At 63.3% G+C, this 16872-nt stretch overlaps 1 protein-coding gene across 1 annotated transcript; it reads left to right on the top strand.

Moving 5' to 3' along the window:
- Positions 1 to 3457: 3457 nt before the first annotated feature.
- CTSH (cathepsin H) lies at positions 3458 to 16411 on the top strand. The gene is made up of 12 exons (XM_059371395.1): positions 3458 to 3597; positions 7204 to 7235; positions 7887 to 7992; positions 8433 to 8503; positions 9026 to 9130; positions 11154 to 11240; positions 11916 to 11971; positions 12384 to 12465; positions 13491 to 13559; positions 14399 to 14505; positions 15290 to 15415; positions 16033 to 16411. Exons 1-12 carry the CDS (start codon positions 3507 to 3509, stop codon positions 16106 to 16108), a joined length of 1008 nt encoding a protein of 335 aa, XP_059227378.1. The 5' UTR covers positions 3458 to 3506; the 3' UTR covers positions 16109 to 16411.
- The last annotated feature ends 461 nt before the right edge of the window (positions 16412 to 16872 follow it).

Genomic DNA, 16872 nt, shown 5'->3' with positions numbered 1-16872 from the left:
CTCTACAGTCACCCACCCAAGCACTCAGCCAACCAGCCCTCTGTCTTTCTACTGCACAAAATCAGCACATGGCTGTGGGGGGAGCTCCAGCACTGCCAGCGCACCTCCTGAACTCCACGCCTCACCTTCTTTATCTGGGAAGTGGGTACATGTACATCTGACAAACGTCACGGGGTTGCCGTGAGCGTGGGACAACAGGACCTGTGTCAGCGGCAGCTGTGGGATCATATTGTTAACACAGTTTCTACTCTTACAAGATGCCAGAGGCGGGGCACAGAGATTTATCTGGGGAGGGCCCCGCATATCTGCTAAGAGGTTGACTTGGACAGGTGATCTGGAAAACCGGTTAAACCTGTAGCTAACAGCTGGGGCTGAGCAGCAGATTCGAGCTAAAGAAAAGGGATAAACAGAGGTGGGGCCCGCAGGCAGCAATCCCAGGAACAGGAGGTAGGAGGCTTGAGGCGGCAGGTGGTCACCCCAGAATGGGGAAGTTGTGGTTTGGTTGGACACCTGGCCCTGCTGGCGCCTGCGGGGAGTGCAGACCTGGACGGTCAGGAAAGCAGGCCTGGGGTTCTCTGTCGCCCACCTGCCCCCGCGGGGCCCAATGCCTACCTCTGAGGAGCAGGACTCTGGATTCAGCTGGCCAGCAGTTCAAACCCCAGCTCCGTCCTTAGTTGTGTGGCCTTAGGCAAGTTGCCTATGTGCCTCAGTCATTTCATCTGTAGAATGGGGACACATAGTGAGCACCGAGAAAAGTCTGCTCACCTCAAGCAGCTGGCACTGGGTCTGCCACGTCCACGAAGGCAGTAATGACTCCTGAGTGCGGAGGGTGCAAGCTGCTCCCCTTCTCCTAGCCTCCCAGGCCCCAGAAGTGCGAACACGTCCCAGTCTCCTTGCCCGTCACCCGCGGCGTTGGTGTCGCCCTGCTGCGCACCAATTACCTCAACCTTAGGGGCTTAACACGACACGAATACACGTCCTCACAGCTCGGATGGTCAGAAGTCCTCGAGGCTTCGGCGGGCTCCTCCACTCCCGCCTCACACAGCCAGGTTCACGGGGTCAGCCACGCTGTCCGCTTCGGGGGGTTGTGGGAACGAGTCGGCTCCCCAGCTGACTCAGGTTGGTGGCAGAGGAGTCGGCAGGTGGGACTGAGGTCCCGGCTTCCCCGCGGGCCGCCGGCTGGGGCCATTCTGTTTCTGGAGGGCTGCCCATGTGCCTTGGCCCTTGACCCCTTCGAAGCCAGCGATGGCAGGCAAAGCCCTTCTCGGGATTCAGGCTCCTGGCCCTCCTCTGGCTCATCTCGCTGACTCTCCCGCCTTCCTCTTTGGCTTTGAAGGACCCACGTGACGGAACTGGAGGCCTCCGACCACCCAAGACCACCAGTTAAAGCCAGCTGACTCAAAACCCAATTTCCCTTGCAAAGTCCCTTCCCGGCAGTGCCCGGACTGTGCTGAATTGATAGCCCAGGACAGAACCTTCCGGCTTCCGCCCACCACCCCGGCCCAGCAGGGCTGTGTCTCCAGCGCCAGGCTTCAGCCTCACCTCTGTGGGAGCACAGAGCCCCAGAACTACGGAGAAGCCCTCACACGCGTGGGCACAAGACTGAGCCCAGGTTTCGAGTACGTCACTGTTGTGGTGCGAACCACAGCTTAGGTCCCACAGCAAATCTGCAGTAGGACGAGAGCCGAATGCGAGTCTCCAGCTGACCAAGCCAGTGCCCACAACACCGCAGCTTAGACCCTCTGGAGTGACCCACACAAGAGGGTCATGGGGGACCCAGCACAGGGGCAAGCCTGGGGTCAGAGACTATGCTCTCTCTGCAAAGACAGTCTCTGAGCACGGACTGCTGGTTCTCCAGAGGGGTCAGTGCCCAAGGGCTGCATGGAGAGATCACCCAGAGGCCCTTTAAGTGAGCATTCCTGGGCCCTATCCTCCAGTCAGATCCCAGGAGAGAGCCTGAAGAACCTGCTCCCCAGGGGCCTCAGAGGCAGGGCGGGAAAGAAAACCTCTGTTGGAGGGTGGGGGGAGGGGCGGAGAATGGAGACAGGACAAGTGGCCCCAAGGGCTCCAACCACCTCACCAAAATGCCTCTGGCTGCAGAAAAGCAGAAAGATCACACCTGGCTCAGCCCGTCTGCACACTTACTAGGGAAGTTAAGCTTATTGGAAAATATTGGGGTTCAGAGCCCATGGCCAAGAAAGAATTCTTGAGACGTCTTTGGTGCAAAAAGCAGGTTTTGTGAAAGTGCAGGGGCAGGACCTGTGGGCAGAAAGAGCTGCGTGGGGTCTTGAGGAGTGGCCTATTATACACTTTCAATTTGGGAGGGGTTAGGGACCATGTATGTCACTAAGGATTTTGGAAGCAAGGTTTCCAGGACCTTCAGGAGGCCAGCTATTGTCAGAAAAGGTCATTTATTACTGTCTAGTGAAAGCCCAGTCATGGGACCCTGCAGATGTGTATCAGGGCCATATGCTTAGGGGATGATTGGTAACATATATCTTGGAGGGTTGAGATAGAGGAAGTTTCGAATAGAATCTCTCTGTTTAAAGTAGACTCACAGGCCCCTGTGGGGTCGTGATAATGTTAAGCTAAGATTGCCTTTTGCCCTTAGCAGAGTGTCTATGTGAGGCCGCCGGCTCCCAGAGGGAGCCCCCTACTTGTTTCCAGCATCAGTTACCATGGCCTCTGGAGCCTCAGTTTCCTCATCTGCAAAATGGGAGTGGGGGTGAGGGGTCAGCCACCTGCGCTCTGCTGGGTGAGGATGTCGGTGAACATCCCGGCCCTGGGTGTTGATGTGAACTGCCCACCCCCTCCACCCCCCAACCCTTAGCCAGAAGGGTTGGTTCCTCCTTCTCTGCTTCTGTCACACGCAAACTCGTCCACGGTCTTCCTCCCTTCTGCAGATTGGCCCAACAGCCCCGAAGCCGATCATAGGACTTTCTCATCAGAAAGACGAAGATGCCTGTTGCGGCTCAGGGGGCTCAGGGGGCGCTTCACCAAAAAACCGGCCGTCTCCTTCCTCTACCTCTAAGTTCATTCCAAGGCACAAGGGACAACAGGAACGTGCTTAAGGAGGACCAGAGATGGGGGCTGGGGGCGTGGGCGGAAGCAGGCAGGGAGAGGGGGGCTCCGGGGGTTGGAGCCGGAAGGGAGAGGGCGACACCGGGGACGGGGGCCAGGGTGGGCAGGGAGAGCGAGGTCAGGCCGTGACCGCCCCCGCAGCACCCGGGCCCGCCCGCGGCGCGCTTTTCTGGCACCGCAGCAAGAGCAGGCGGCGGAGCGCAGGTGGGGCCCCGCGCGCAGGTGGGGCCCCGCGCGCAGGTGTGTCCGGGAGCCCAGCCCCGCCCCGGAGCCCCGCCCCGCCCCGCCGCGGAGCCCCGCCCCCGGAGTTCCGTCCCCGCCCCCGCAGCCGCGGAGCCCCGCCCCCCGGCGCCCCGGCCCGCCCCCGCCGCCGCCTTGGCCTGGCTCCCCGCGCTCGCAGCCAGTCCGCGGGCCGAGCCGCCAGGATGTGGTTCTTGTTGCTGCTGCTGTGGTTGGCCGAGGGGCTCCAGGGACCCCCGGTCAGCTACGCCACCGACGTCTACGCGAGCTCCTTAGGTACGGGGAGGGGGCGCCGCGGGAAAAGAGCCTCGCCGGGCGGCTCGGTCCTTGGAGGACTGCGGGGTGGGGGTCACCCGGCTGCGCGCAGCGGGGCAGGGCCTTTCCGCGGCCCCACGACAGGGGCCTCCGCGCGTGGGGACCCGGGAGGGTGAGCCGCCTCACAGGAGGGGTCGGGAGGAGGGGGAGGTGTCCGTCGGCGTCTTGCATGACCCGAGGAAGGGGGGGTTGGGAGCGGGGGAGGTGAAGGGGTCCGGGGTCCCACCGGCCTGCGGCTGCAGGGCCTGGAATGCCAGAGAAGCCCGCAGCCCCCGCGGAGTCCTCGCGCAGCCTGGGGACATAGAGGGCTTTGATGACCCCTGCCAGGGTGAGCAGGGGCTTTCCGGGCTTTTGGGCAGGTCCCTGGGGATCCCCATGGGCGCCGCCAGAGTTTTTCTGTGAAATGGGTTGTCTGGACTGTTGCGGGAGCCACATCTGTTCTGAGGGCGTTTTCCCAAGTGCCCCTGGGTGAGTTCAGACACCAGGAGTCCCCTCGGGCCACGTGCGCCCTGGTCCAGCTGTCCCTGCACCCCTTCCCCTGCTGGGCTTTAGGCACCCCCCCCCAGCCTGGAGGCTCTTCCTGTGGGTCTTCCTCCTTCCCAGCTGCTACCCACCTTTGGCCCCCACCCGCAGGCTCTGAGCTCACAAGACCACCGCCCTACTCACCCTGGGCACCGACAAGGCTTGTCAGAGAACAGCCTGTGGACAGGACGGAGGTCACTGAGGTTCAGAATCCCCTCCCCCCTACTCACTGGTACAAGAAAGCTGCCCAGTCTTGCAGACCTGAGGGGCAGGAGGCGGGCAGCTCCAGGCCGGCCCCAACCTAAGGGAAGCCCAGTGCCCCGGCTTCACCCCGGGTGTGTCGGCGCCAAAGGCATCCTGACTCCAGAGCAGGGCTCCCGAACCTTCTCTGGCTGGGCCATGGTCAGCATTGTCCACCTTCTGGGCCCGGCGGGGTGCATAGCAGCTCCCCACCTGCACACTGAGAGCAGCCACAAAGAGTGCAAACCAGGGAGCGAGGCCATTTCCGCAAAACCTGTATTTGTGGACCCTGATATTTCAATGCAGGTTGTTCTCCGGTTTTACCAACTGTTCCATGTTTTCCTCCATCTTTGGAAAGTATAAAGAAAACCATTTTTCAGCTTCCTGACGTTTGCCGACCCCGTTCTCCGCGCTGCCAACCCAGCCCCCAGACCAGGCATCCACAAATATCCTCCTTCCAGAAGTTCCTGTGGATTTAGTGGGTCTGTCTGAGGCCGGGGCCCTGGGCCACCAGCAGATCCTTCTGGTCCCCAGGAGCATCTCCAGCTCTTCCTTCCACTGACCTCCTGGGAATGGGAAATAGTCCAGGCTTGTCATCTGCTTGTGGCTTTTGAAATATCCCAGAGGTGAAGGCTGGCCGGTTGCCTGAAATCCCGCTGGGTTGAGGTCTGTTCTCCTCTGCAGCCACTGGCCGCGGCAGGGCCCGGTAACCCGGGTTGGGGACCCGAGGATCTCCGGAGGATCGTACTCTGGGTAGGGCCTTTCTTTCCCGGGGTGAACGGATGCAGCTTGGTTCCCGGGATGGATGTGTGACCCGCAAAGGGAAATCAGGGTGTTGAGTGCATGAACTCCAGCCTGGGGAGCAGGGGGAGCCCCTGGGGAAACACAGAGAGACTCCAAGTGACTGTGGACACAGAGAGGGGATTCGTGTCCAGCCCCTTCACAAACATCCTCTGCTAAACTCGCTCTGTGCCTCTCTTTCCTCCTAAATCTGAGCGTGGTTCTGAGCACATCAGAGGTGGCAAGAAAGACAGACGGTGATAGTCTTTGAAACTGTGATCAGTTCTTCAAGGAAACTGAGAATGAGGGAGAGGACCTCCCCGAGGGATCAGCTGATGGGGTTTCAGGGCGTCATGTGCTCGAGGCGTAGGAATTGAGAAACCTTGCTCTAAAAATCACCTCCTGTTCCCGGAAGCAATAAGTAATTAGGGATCTGCTTATTTAGCAGGATTTCTGAGTCCTTTGATCTGCCAAAAAACAAAGACTGAGGCGCCTGGTGGCTCCGTGAAGCATCTGCCTTCGGCTCAGGTCATGATGCCGGGGTCCTGGGACGGGGCTCCCTGCTCAGCGGGGAGCCTGCTTCTCCCGCTGACCCTCCCCTCCCCCTCACTTATGCGCGCACGCTCGTGTGTGCTGTCTCTCTCTCAAATCTTAAAAAAAAAAAAGCAAAGACCAGAATTAATGCTGACCCATTAAAAAAATAGGAAATATTCACCCATGAATCTGTATGTCTGTGAAGGTTTAGTCATAAAGCATGTTGACCTTATTAAAAGATGCATTGTTTTCTTCTTTTAAAGATTTATTTCTTTATTTTAGAAAGTGAGTATGGGGGGGATAGGGGAGAGCCAGAGGCAAAGGGAGAGAGAAACTCCCAAGCAGACTCCACCCTGAGCACGAGGCTGACCTCAACTCCGTGACCTTGACATCAGGACCTGAGCCGGAAAGGTGTCAGACACTCGGCAGACAGAGCCCCCAGGCCCCAGGGATGTGTTCCCAGTACAAATTTCCTTTTTATGTTAGACCATTACTTTTCATAACGTAGAATATATTGAAATACTTTAATCAGCCGGGTTGGTTCACGGTGGGTATTCAGTTCAGGACGAATTCATACAATGTTCAGAGATGCGTGACTCGCAGGAAGTAAGAATAATTTCTGTGTCTACTTTTTGCCTCTGTGTTTGTGTGAAAGGGTAGTTGGGCGGCAGGTGTGAACGCACGCTCCCTGACGTCCCTGTTCCTGACGGTGGGTGTCGGACCAGGGGCCCGGGCTCCCCCAGGCTGGCTTCAAGAGGAGGATGTGGCCGTCTTATTTTAAAGTGACAGTGTTTAGGGGGCATGTGCCAGGCTCAGTCAGCGTGCGATGCTTAATCTTAGGATTGTGAGATCAAGCCCCACAGTGGGTGTGGAGCCTACTTTAAAAATTTTTTTTGAATTTTTAATTAAAATGACAGTATTCCCGTAAACTGGAGTACATTCATTGTGGCCGTGGAAATTGAGCGTGAAGTTTTAGATAAGTCAGAACTACACAGGGCAGGTAACCAGGGGCCCATCCACAAGCGGCCGGCCAGCCCGCTGCTGCGACCCGTCTCTCTGCTGGGACAGAGGGCCCCGACACCGGACACCGGGAAGTCTAAGAACTTCTTATCTGTCCCTCGGGGTTTAGGTTTTTAAACTGCCTTTGCACTGAAATAGATCGTACAGAAAGCTACCCGGTGGTTGAATACACACGCCAGTGAATTTGAGCTGTCCTGGCGCCGTCGTGGTAGACAGGGCAGCGGTAGACGAAGATGCGGGGCGCTGGGGGCCCCCGGCCTGCTGTCCGTAGTCATCTTCGCTCCCGCCGCCCCCGCGGGACGGCCGGGCCCCCCTGCATTCTACACTAGACGACACCGTTTTCAGTGCCTTCTGCGTCGCCCCGTTTCCTGAGATGCAAATCGGCTCCAAGGTGCCTGCTTGGCGGAAGGTCCCATTTCGTGGCCAGGCGCCCTGGCCTCATTTCGTTCTTCTTTTCTCTCTTTTCCACAGAGAAAGTCCACTTTAAGTCGTGGATGGCGCAGGTCAGTGCTCTGCTTCCTCCTGACGCTTTTCATGCCCCGTTGCGCACGTCGGACCCGACTGGGCCGGATTGGAGATGGGGTGGGGGGCGGGGAGGCTTTTCCCACCATACGGCTCTGGGGCTTTGGGGACCGGGAATTGGCCTGAGCGGGCAGGGTCCGGTGGGGTCGGCGCCCTCCGCACCGTTGTCCCTGGTGATGGAGCCAGCTGGCAGCCTTCCCGGCCTGGGATCCGCATCCATACTTTGTATTCAGGGACACCGCATGCTGGCGCGGAATTAGCTGGAGGACACGGGTGCTTTCGCGAAAGGGGGTTTCGCCCAAGAGGGGAGCCGCGCCCCGACGCGGCCTGCCCTTGGCATATGTCTCTCCACCAGGGGCTGTGGGACCGCCGGGCGACCGCGGGCACCTGCGTGCGTGGTGTCGTGCTGTCGTGGTGTCGGCTGCCCGCGGGTCCCCGGAGGCGGGCGTGGGCTTTGTAACCGCCTGACTTCCGCAGCCGAGACCTGCCACCGTGTCCTACGTCCTGACGCGGCTTGGGCTCCAGAACCGGGCCCAGAAGGAGCGCCTCCGTCCCTGCTCTTAGAGAACACCCTGTCTCCCGGTGAGCTGGACCTTGCTTCCGCGACTTACCGCCGCTGTGTTCTGTTTTAGCACCAAAAGAAATACAGCTCAGAGGAGTACCAGCACAGGCTGCAGACCTTTGTCGGCAATTGGAGGAGGATAAGGGCCCACAACGCTGGGAACCACACGTTCAAAAGTACCGTGGGCTTGCCCTTCCTCCGGGCTCCTCGAGGCCGCGTCTCAGAGCTGGAAGGACACCAGCCGTGACTGCGGGCGCGCCAGGGACTTAGGGTGGAGGGGCGGTCGGAGCCCCGGCCCGAGGCCGGCCCGAGCTGACCTCGCCTCTGGCCCCACTGCTCTCCTCTGAGGCTCAGTGTAGCTGGTAGGGCTCTGGGAGGTGGCGGAGTTCACAGGACACCCCGGACCAGCACGCCGTGTGTCCTTCTGAAGCCCAGAGAGCGCTGGCCTTGGCGCACTCGTTAAATTCCGCGTAAGACTGTGAGGGGCCGGGGCCGCAGCCAGGAGTAGGACACAGGTCGGCCTGGGGGTTCTGGGTTTTCCCTGTTTCTTCAGGGCGGACTCACTGAGCGCCTCTTTTCCTCTTTTGGTTTTTTTGTTTTTCCTTCTCTTTTTCAGTGGGGCTGAACCAGTTTTCGGACCTGAGCTTTGCGGAAATAAAAAGCAAGTACCTTTGGTCGGAGCCTCAGGTAGGTATCATTTCCTGTGAGCAAATCTGGCTCTTTCCACCCGGACCTTTGGGACAAGTGCAGAGTCCGCCCGGCTTCAGGGGGGCCCGGGTTCTTGGGGGGCCAGAGTCCTCAGTCCATGCCCCTGGCCTCAGCCACGGGTGCCCCGAACTTAGGGTGGCCAAGAAAATACAGATGCACAATTAAAACAATTTCCAAAACAGAAGTGGATTTCAGGTGAACGACAGGTAGCCTTTTCGGGTAGATCCACCGTAAATACCGTGCGGGGAGTAGTCCTGCTGCAGTCACCCGCTGTTTGTGTGACGTTAAAATCGAGCGGGTGAATGTGTTCTGACTTGTCAAGTCTGGCCCCCGGCCCTCAGCCCCGAGCGGGGCTCCCAGAGCTTCTGACCCGGCAGGTGGGGGCTCAGTGGTTCTTAGAGCCACGGGCTCTCCGAAGCTCTCATGATGGCTCTGTTGTAGTTGCACACTTTTCTGTCAAAACAGTTTTCGTTCCCCTGAAATTGTATTCGGTCCTTCCAGAACTGCTCTGCCACCAGAGGTAACTACCTTCGGGGGAGGGGTCCCTACCCGTCCTCCGTGGACTGGAGAAAGAAAGGAAAGTTCGTGTCGCCAGTGAAAAACCAGGTAAGGGCGGCCACCCTAGTCCTTCCCCGTAAAATAGCGGCGGGAGGCGAGGCCCGGAAGACCCCCGACTGCCTTCCCTCCGGCTGCCGCTGCCTCGGCAAGGTGGGAGGTTTCCCCCCCATGCTCTGGGGGAAGAGACCCCCATATTGGACTACAGCTCACCCGCACCCCCGTGCTCGCCGTTCCCACTGGCCCCCGGTCTCAGGGTCACCCGAAACGTCTTCCTCCCTGTGCCCGTCAGAGATGGGGCCCCAGGCCCCTCCCGGTGGCTTCCCCCCGGAGGGTGGCCGGCGTTCAGTGAGCAGAGACGCCCGCCGTTGAGATGCGCTATGGCCGCCGGGAACAGCGTGTGTCCCGTGTTTGGCACCCACAAACTGCAGACCAGGCGGCTGGCTCTGCTCTCGGTCTGAGCACCCCCAGCTGCCCCCTGCCCACTGAGTCCCTCCCCTAGAAGGCAGAGGGCAGCGGCCTTCTCCAGAACACCTCCATGCTCTCACCCCCAGAAAATGCGAGGTGAGGGTTAACCCTCCTTCCCACTGAGAGTCTCCCCGAGAAGCGTGTTCTCCTTGACCTTGACCTTCAAGCCGGGGCACAGTGTCCTGTCCTCCCAGGCTTGGGGTTTCCCGGAGCCCGCGAGAGAGCTGGACGCTTACACCAGCGCCAGAGCCACCGTGAATGTCCCCTGCCAACGTCGGGGCGGGACAGAGCCACCCTCTCCCCCTGTTCCCCAGCCATAGTTTGTAGACCATTTAAGAATCTCAGGACAGTTTTTGGGGGGGGGGGGGGGTTGTTTAAGATATTATTTATTTGGGAGAGAGGGAGAATCCCAAGCAGACTCCTGCTGAGTGGGGAGCCTGACCGGGGCTCGATCTCACGACCCTGAGATCATGACGTGAGCTGAAGTCAGGAGTCAGCCATTTAACCGACCAAGTTCCCCAGCGCCCCAGGGATCCTGCGACACTTTAAAGCAGTGGGTTTTCAGTGAGGATGCCTGAACCTGCTCACTGCTGGGCAGGGAGGCGGGGATGTCCGTCAGGAATGTTCCCAGGGGCCACCCAGGGGCAGGGGCTGCACAGAGGCCCGTGGGGCATCTCGCCGTGGCCACCGTCAGGGGCACACAGAGCAGCAGGACCCTCTGTCAGCCTGGCGGGCCCTCGGGGACTTCTCATGTCACGGAGCAAAGGAGGGTGAGGCATGGCCCAGCATCCAGCAGACAGGACACAGGGGACTCCAGCGGGGGACTCTGCTCCCGGTCCAGTGCCAGGCACTCGGCCTGCTCTGCCTCCTTCGTCCGGGCCAGGCCCACGGCTTGACCTCTCGAGACCGTGGCACAGGGCTGTCCCCGTACTGACGAAGAGACGAGGAGGAGGCCAGTAGGCTGAGAACACGGACCTCCTGAGGGCAGGGAAGGGTGGTGGTGATGGGGATTCGGGAGGCAGAACGAGCGGGAGAAGGAACAGATGAGTGGGTGGGACCGCATCTGGGCCTCGAATGGCCCTGGGAGGCAGGCACGCGGCCCCGCTCTCCAGATGCTGTTGCAGAGGGTGGAGGCCGGAGGGGACCCCCTGGCTTGCACAGCTGGCACGTGGCAGAGCAGTGACCGGAACCGGGCAGGTGGGCTCCAGAGCCTGGCCCTGGACGGCGGCGGGAGGAGGGCGGGCCCGGCGGAGGCAGGTGTCGGGCTCGAGGAGGTGCGGGTGGAGTGAGGTTGGTATAGGGGTGGTGGCAGAGACGGCTCTGGAAACGGGACTCGATGAGTGAGTCCTTCCGAGAAACCTTGGGGAGAAGAGGAGCCGACGTCACGTTCAAACACAGAGGGAAAGCGGGCAGCCCCCGGGATGGGCGCTGGGCTTGGTCCGCGGGGGGCCGGGACGGGGTGGGCGCTGGTGAAGCAGGTCACCTCCGCCATAACACGGAGGGCCCTGGCCGCACAGGCCCACGTGTGGACGGGAGCCTGGGGCTCTCCCGGGCCTGCGTCCAGGTGTCCCCGCGACCAACCCAACCCTGACCCTGGCCTCTCTAGGGCGGCTGCGGCAGCTGCTGGACCTTCTCCACCACGGGGGCCCTGGAGTCCGCCATCGCCATCCAGACTGGGAAGCTGCTGTCTCTGGTAAGCAGTCTGGCACCGGGGTCACCTGCTGCGGTGGCTGCTCTGGCCCCCGCCTGACAGGGCCAGGTGGGCCCTCGGGCTCCTTCAGGACTTCAGGCAGGGAGGCTGTTTCGGCAGAATCAGGCACCCCTGCCTCGTGGCTGTGAAACCGAACGCACGCTTTCCTGCAAAGAGACAAGGCCGTTGAGGGGGCAGCCCAGGGCTCACTCCCGGGGGGTCCAGCCAGTCTGCGTTGGGCCCCTGGGGCCTTGACAGAGCAGAGCCCGGCAGTCAGGCCTCTAGGAGCTGTGCCCTGCCCCCGCTGCCCTGAGAGAGGGGCCGGGGCCTGTGTGTCCAGCTGCTGACCCCAGAGCAAGGGAAGGTGGTGGGCGAGGGCCGCTGGGTGGGGGGGAGCAGGAGACCTTGCTCCGCCTGTCTGCTGCCGCCCCCGCCGGCCTCCCCGGGCACGAGAGCCCCCACCTGTGCCCCGTGACTGGCAGCACTTGACACAGAGTCCGGCCGCGCCCTCACCCACCACCAAGCCCCTCCCGCCACACGACGGCCGCGGCGGCGTCCTCGGGGCCCTGACCTCTGGGCGTCTTGACGCGGTGCTGTCAGGGCCGGGTACGTGCCGGCAGGGACGGCTCAGCGCCCGGTGCCCGAGCCCCCGTTCACGGCCTCCGTGCGCCCCTGCAGGCCGAGCAGCAGCTGGTGGACTGTGCCCAGGACTTCAACAATCATGGCTGCCAAGGGTACGTCCCTGAGAGGGGGGTGGCCGGAGCCCCTCTCCTGCCCACAGATCGCCCCCGTCCTGTCTAGCCACAGACCTGCCCCACCGCTGCCCCGTCCTACTGCCCTAGAGCGGTCCCCTCACATGCCTGGGGTCTGCTGAGTGGCCCTGGGCAAGTCGTTCAGCCTTTTTGAGCCCCAAGAAATGACGGCATCGGCCCCGCAGGGTGGACGTGAGGGTCAGCAGGCAGGTCTGTGGAGGGCCTGCTGGGCGGGGCCCAGTGGTGGAGAATCCCCGTTGCTGGGCGGGTCCGTGCGGCCATCCAGAAACTCCAGTGTCTCTCCCGGGTCTGTGGGGTGCGGCCCCGGTCAAGACCTCCAGCCCCTGCAGCCGCCACGACCCGGGCCAGCACAGGGGGCGTGTCTGTGTTGCAGGGGCCTCCCCAGCCAGGCCTTCGAGTACATCCGCTACAACAAGGGCATCATGGGGGAAGACAGCTACCCCTACGAGGGCCAGGTAATCCGGGACAGCTGCGGCTTCACGGCCGCCGCCTGCGGGGCTGCCCGGCACCTTCCTCCTCGTCCCCGGGAGCGGCAGCGCGGCCCCTCCCACCAGGACCGTCCCCTAGTTCGCTCTTCGTCTCCTCGGCTCGCCGGAGCCCACCCCCACACCAGCCCCGCGGCCTCCCGTCCGCCTGTGGCTCCCGTTCTCTGGGTGCCCTCCTGCCGGTGCACCGAGCGACCAGCGTCCACCGCCCTCCCCATCCGTCAGCACTGCCCGTGCGGTCACTCTCATGCTGACCGCGCCTTCCAGCACCTGCACCCTCTCTGTCCCAGGCCTGTCCACGGCCCTGTCTCTCCCCCGCAAATCCACGGTTCCACCAGCATTTCCCCTTGCTAATGAGCCCCACCGGCCCCCACAGAACCTGCTGGCCACAGTCTGGGGTGGTCCAGACCCTCCCTTGAGTTCTGCCCGTCAGCCCTCAGAGACCCACACCTGCTCCTTCGGTCCATCCGTGACCCTGTCTCCTTCATCCCGCTCTCCCGGGGCCGCCACTTGGCCTCGCGGACCTCGCTCTGACCACTCACCTGCCTTGTGCGGCCCCCATAAATCCTGGGCTCCTGCGCAGCTGCTGGCTCACTCCCAGACACCAGGCCGTGCCTCTTGCCATCCCCACCGTCTCTCCTGTCTCGGGGGTACATCCTCTTGCCCCCGCGTACCTGCTCTGCACCTGCCTGGTATCTGCGCACGTCCGCGCCCCGAGACTAGTGCTCCCTTCGCCCACCGGGCAGGCTCCCGCCCACCTGCAGTTCTCACCGGTCCCCCAGGCTCCGCGAGCCCCCCTCCACGGGAGCCAGAGCCAGGCCAGGTCACCCCTGTGAGCGCCTTGAGAACAAGAATGACTCTGACCCCTTCTGAGTGACCCCATCACCTGGCCCCACACTCAGTGCTTCGGCTCCGCCGACATCACCCGAAGGCACGGGGTAGGCCCGAGGTCTCAGCCCGGGGCCAAGCCTCCCTGACTTGTGCCCCCTGGACAGGACGGTAACTGCAAGTTCCAGCCCAGCAAGGCCATCGCTTTCGTGAAGGACGTGGCCAACATCACCATCGTGAGTAACGCGCCTTCCGTGACGGGTCATGTGCTCCTGCGAGGAGCCCGGCGTCCACTGCTGTCGGAGGGCCAGTGGGCGCGGCAGGGCAGCCTGTCCCGGCGGCAGCTCGCCGGGACTGGAAGATCTTGGACGATCATGGGGTCCCGAGGCAGCAGGCGGGAGGGACAGAGTGCAGGGCGAGCACCGGGCAGTCGGGCTCAGACCTGGGTCTGGGCAGGCTCCGGTCGGGTCCGTGTTCTCCCTTGTGAAACGCAAGCAGCAGAGCCGCCCCGCGGGGGAGGGTGTGAACACGTGTGTGATGTCGGCGTGTGTGGAAGGGACTGAATGCAAACTCATCGCATGTGAATGCGGGGTTACGCTGCAGTAACAAACAGCCCCGAGTGTGGCGTTCAGGCTCCCGCGTGCCGGGGCCGTCAGCAAGTGTGGCTGCGCTCCACGAGACTGGCTTCCGTCTAGGATGCCACCAGGGGGACAGATTGGTTGATTTTGCTGGCTCTGTGGGGGCAGGGGTGTTGGGGGCAGGGCAGGGGGGACCACAGGGGGCTCTGTGGGAGCAGGGGTGTCCCTGGGAAGAGAGGGCCTGCAGACCGGCACAGCAGGGGAGGTCACGGGGGGCCAGGTTTCGGAGGAGGGACCCGTAGCCACATAAGGAACCCGGAGGAGCCTGTCCACTCCACACTGCCCCGCACCCGCTCTGAGGAGGGGGCGGCTGCCCGGTGGACACAGCCCTCTCTCCCTTCCTTCTGGGCGCCCATCCCTGCCTCAGGGCAAAGGGCCATCCTTGGGGGCGGGGGCAGCAGTGGCAGGGGCAGCGGTGACGGGGCTGTGTGTCGCAGAATGACGAGGAGGCCATGGTGGAAGCCGTGGCCCTGTACAACCCCGTGAGCTTCGCCTTCGAGGTTACCAGCGACTTCATGATGTACAAGAAAGGCATCTACTCCAGGTGAGTCGGGGTCCCTATAGCGACCCTGGGCTGGGCAGGGCTGGCCCCCCACACCCCTCGTGTTGACCCCACGGCCGCCTGGCCAGGCGAGGAGGGCGGGAGGACCCGGCCTGCAGGGCCGCGGCCACCTCGGTTGTGAGTAGCAGGTGGGTGGGCAGGACGGAGGAGCCGCTCCCGCGGTCCGGGCTGGGGGCTTCCCCACCGCGGCTCTGGCATGGGCATGCCTCCCCCTCGCCCCCCGGGCACTCACCTGTCCCGCATCATGAGTGCGGCCCCCAAGTCCCAGGCCTGTCCCACGGAGGGTCCTCCCCGTCCCGTGCTGCCCGAGACCCGCCACCCGGAGGTGTGCGCTCACCCGCGTGTCCTTGTGCCGCCCCCGCCAGTGCGTGCTCCGTGCCAAGCTCTCCGGCTGTGCCGGCCTCTGCCGCCCCTGTGTCCCCCGCGCCCCCGGGTCCAGGGTCAGCTGGGTGGGGGGCCCTGGCGATCGGGGCCTTCTTTCTCTGAGCCCATTTCCCAGGGAAACAGCCCCCACCCCCAATGGGTCACCACCGCCACACTGAGGGGCCCTCCCAGAGACCCCCATTCCTGCTGGGCAGACCCCCTCCTGGGGGCACCTCAGCCCTCGGTTGCGGCCCCACATGGGTGGCCTCCGCAGGCCACTCCCCACCAGACGCAGCTTCGTCCTCAGAGCCTGGGGGGGGGGGGGGTGACCGGGGGAGGGGCCGAGCCCTCGGGGTGCAGCCTCCGTCCCGTGTCTCCCACCCCCTCTACTCCCTGTTCCCAGCACTTCCTGTCATAAAACTCCGGATAAAGTAAACCACGCGGTCCTGGCTGTCGGGTACGGAGAGCAAAACGGGATACCCTACTGGATCGTGAAGAACTCTTGGGGTCCCCAGTGGGGGATGAACGGGTAAGCAGCTTCTGGGCCCCGCGCTCGGTGGGGGGGGTTATCATCGCTCAGGTCTGGGGGCCTGGGGGTCCTCTCCCGCTTACACACATGGCGTCTGAGCCGGGGTTCAGCCGGGCCCCCCATGGAGCCCTGGGGGAGGAGCCCGAGGCTGAACCCCCACACCCCTGAGACACCCCCGTGCCAGCCTCTCCTGTCCTGGGCCCCACATCCCAACGATACCGTGTTGGGAACGGGGTCTGTTGTCCCAGAAGGGTCAGTGGGCGGCTCAGCCCGAAGCCAGCCCTGCGGGACGGGGCGGGCAGCTGGGAGGGCAGGGCAGCCGAGATCAAGCCACGTGCTTCCCGTGGACCCCGGGGCCAGGGGCTGGAACGGGGGACCCTTGTGCACACCCTCGAGGGGCTCCACCGCATGGGGCTGAGAGGGAGCCCCGGTAAATTGTGGGGACCGTGGGAGTGCACACAGTGTGGCAGCCAGAGCGGGGGAGGGAAAGCTGTTCCGAGTCAGGCCATCAGTTTCCTGGCCCTCAGCCCTGGAGTCAGGTCGGGGGGCAGCAGAGCCCGGCAGAGAGGACAGTGGGGACGGAGCCCGGCCAGGCCCCAGCTCGCTCTGCCCGCCAGGTACTTCCTCATCGAGCGCGGAAAGAACATGTGCGGCCTGGCGGCCTGCGCCTCCTACCCCGTCCCCCTGGTGTGAGCGGCCGCCGGCTGGCGCGGGCGGAGCGGGGCCCACGGTGGAAGTCCTGCCCTGAAGGAAGGGGGACCCTCGCCCCCCTCGGGCCGGGGGCCGTGAGGAAATGAGGAAGAGGAGTCGTCCCCTCCCCCCAGCACAAGCCTCCCCGTGGTGGCCGCCAGCTGTGCCTTAAACGTGCCTTTGACTCATCGAACCCACATGGCCGAGAATATTCCTGATTTCCCACAGGGGCCGCTTCTCCTGAGTGGAGAGCGCCCACGGCCATCGTTTCTGTGATCTTTATCCAATAAACACGTGGTAAACTCCTCCCCGGGCCAGGCCTGTGTGTGCTGGGCCTCTCGGGACTCGGGCCGGCCGGCCTGCAGGTCCCCGTCCCCTGGGAGGGCGGCGTCCAGGGGCTGCCTGGCGGGAAGGAGGGTGTGGGGGCAGGGGTCACTGTCCGCCAGAGACACCCGGGAGGAGGAGCAGGCGGGCGCCGACAGCTTGGCGGGTTGCGCCCCGGGGGGTGGGGGGGAGACGTGCCAGGCTCGACAGTCAGGATCCAGACCCAGACGTCAGCCTGGAAGCTTGGACTTGCCCGTGTGGCCTCCATCCCCACACACGGGCCCTCCGCCCAGGACTGCCCACCCCGTCCTCACCAACCCTCCCCTGAACGTGCCCGATGCCCCCCCCCCCCCGCTCCCGCCACCCCTTCCCTCCTGGGAGCTCTGGGCGTCCATGCTGAAGGCGGCCCCGTGGCATCTGGGCTCCAGGAGCGGGGTCCACGG

This window comes from Mustela nigripes, chromosome 13 (assembly GCF_022355385.1).
Source record: "Mustela nigripes isolate SB6536 chromosome 13, MUSNIG.SB6536, whole genome shotgun sequence".
Classification (NCBI taxonomy): domain Eukaryota; kingdom Metazoa; phylum Chordata; class Mammalia; order Carnivora; family Mustelidae; genus Mustela; species Mustela nigripes.
Note: the sequence above shows the minus strand (reverse complement) of the source record. Positions and strands in the feature narration are given on the sequence as shown.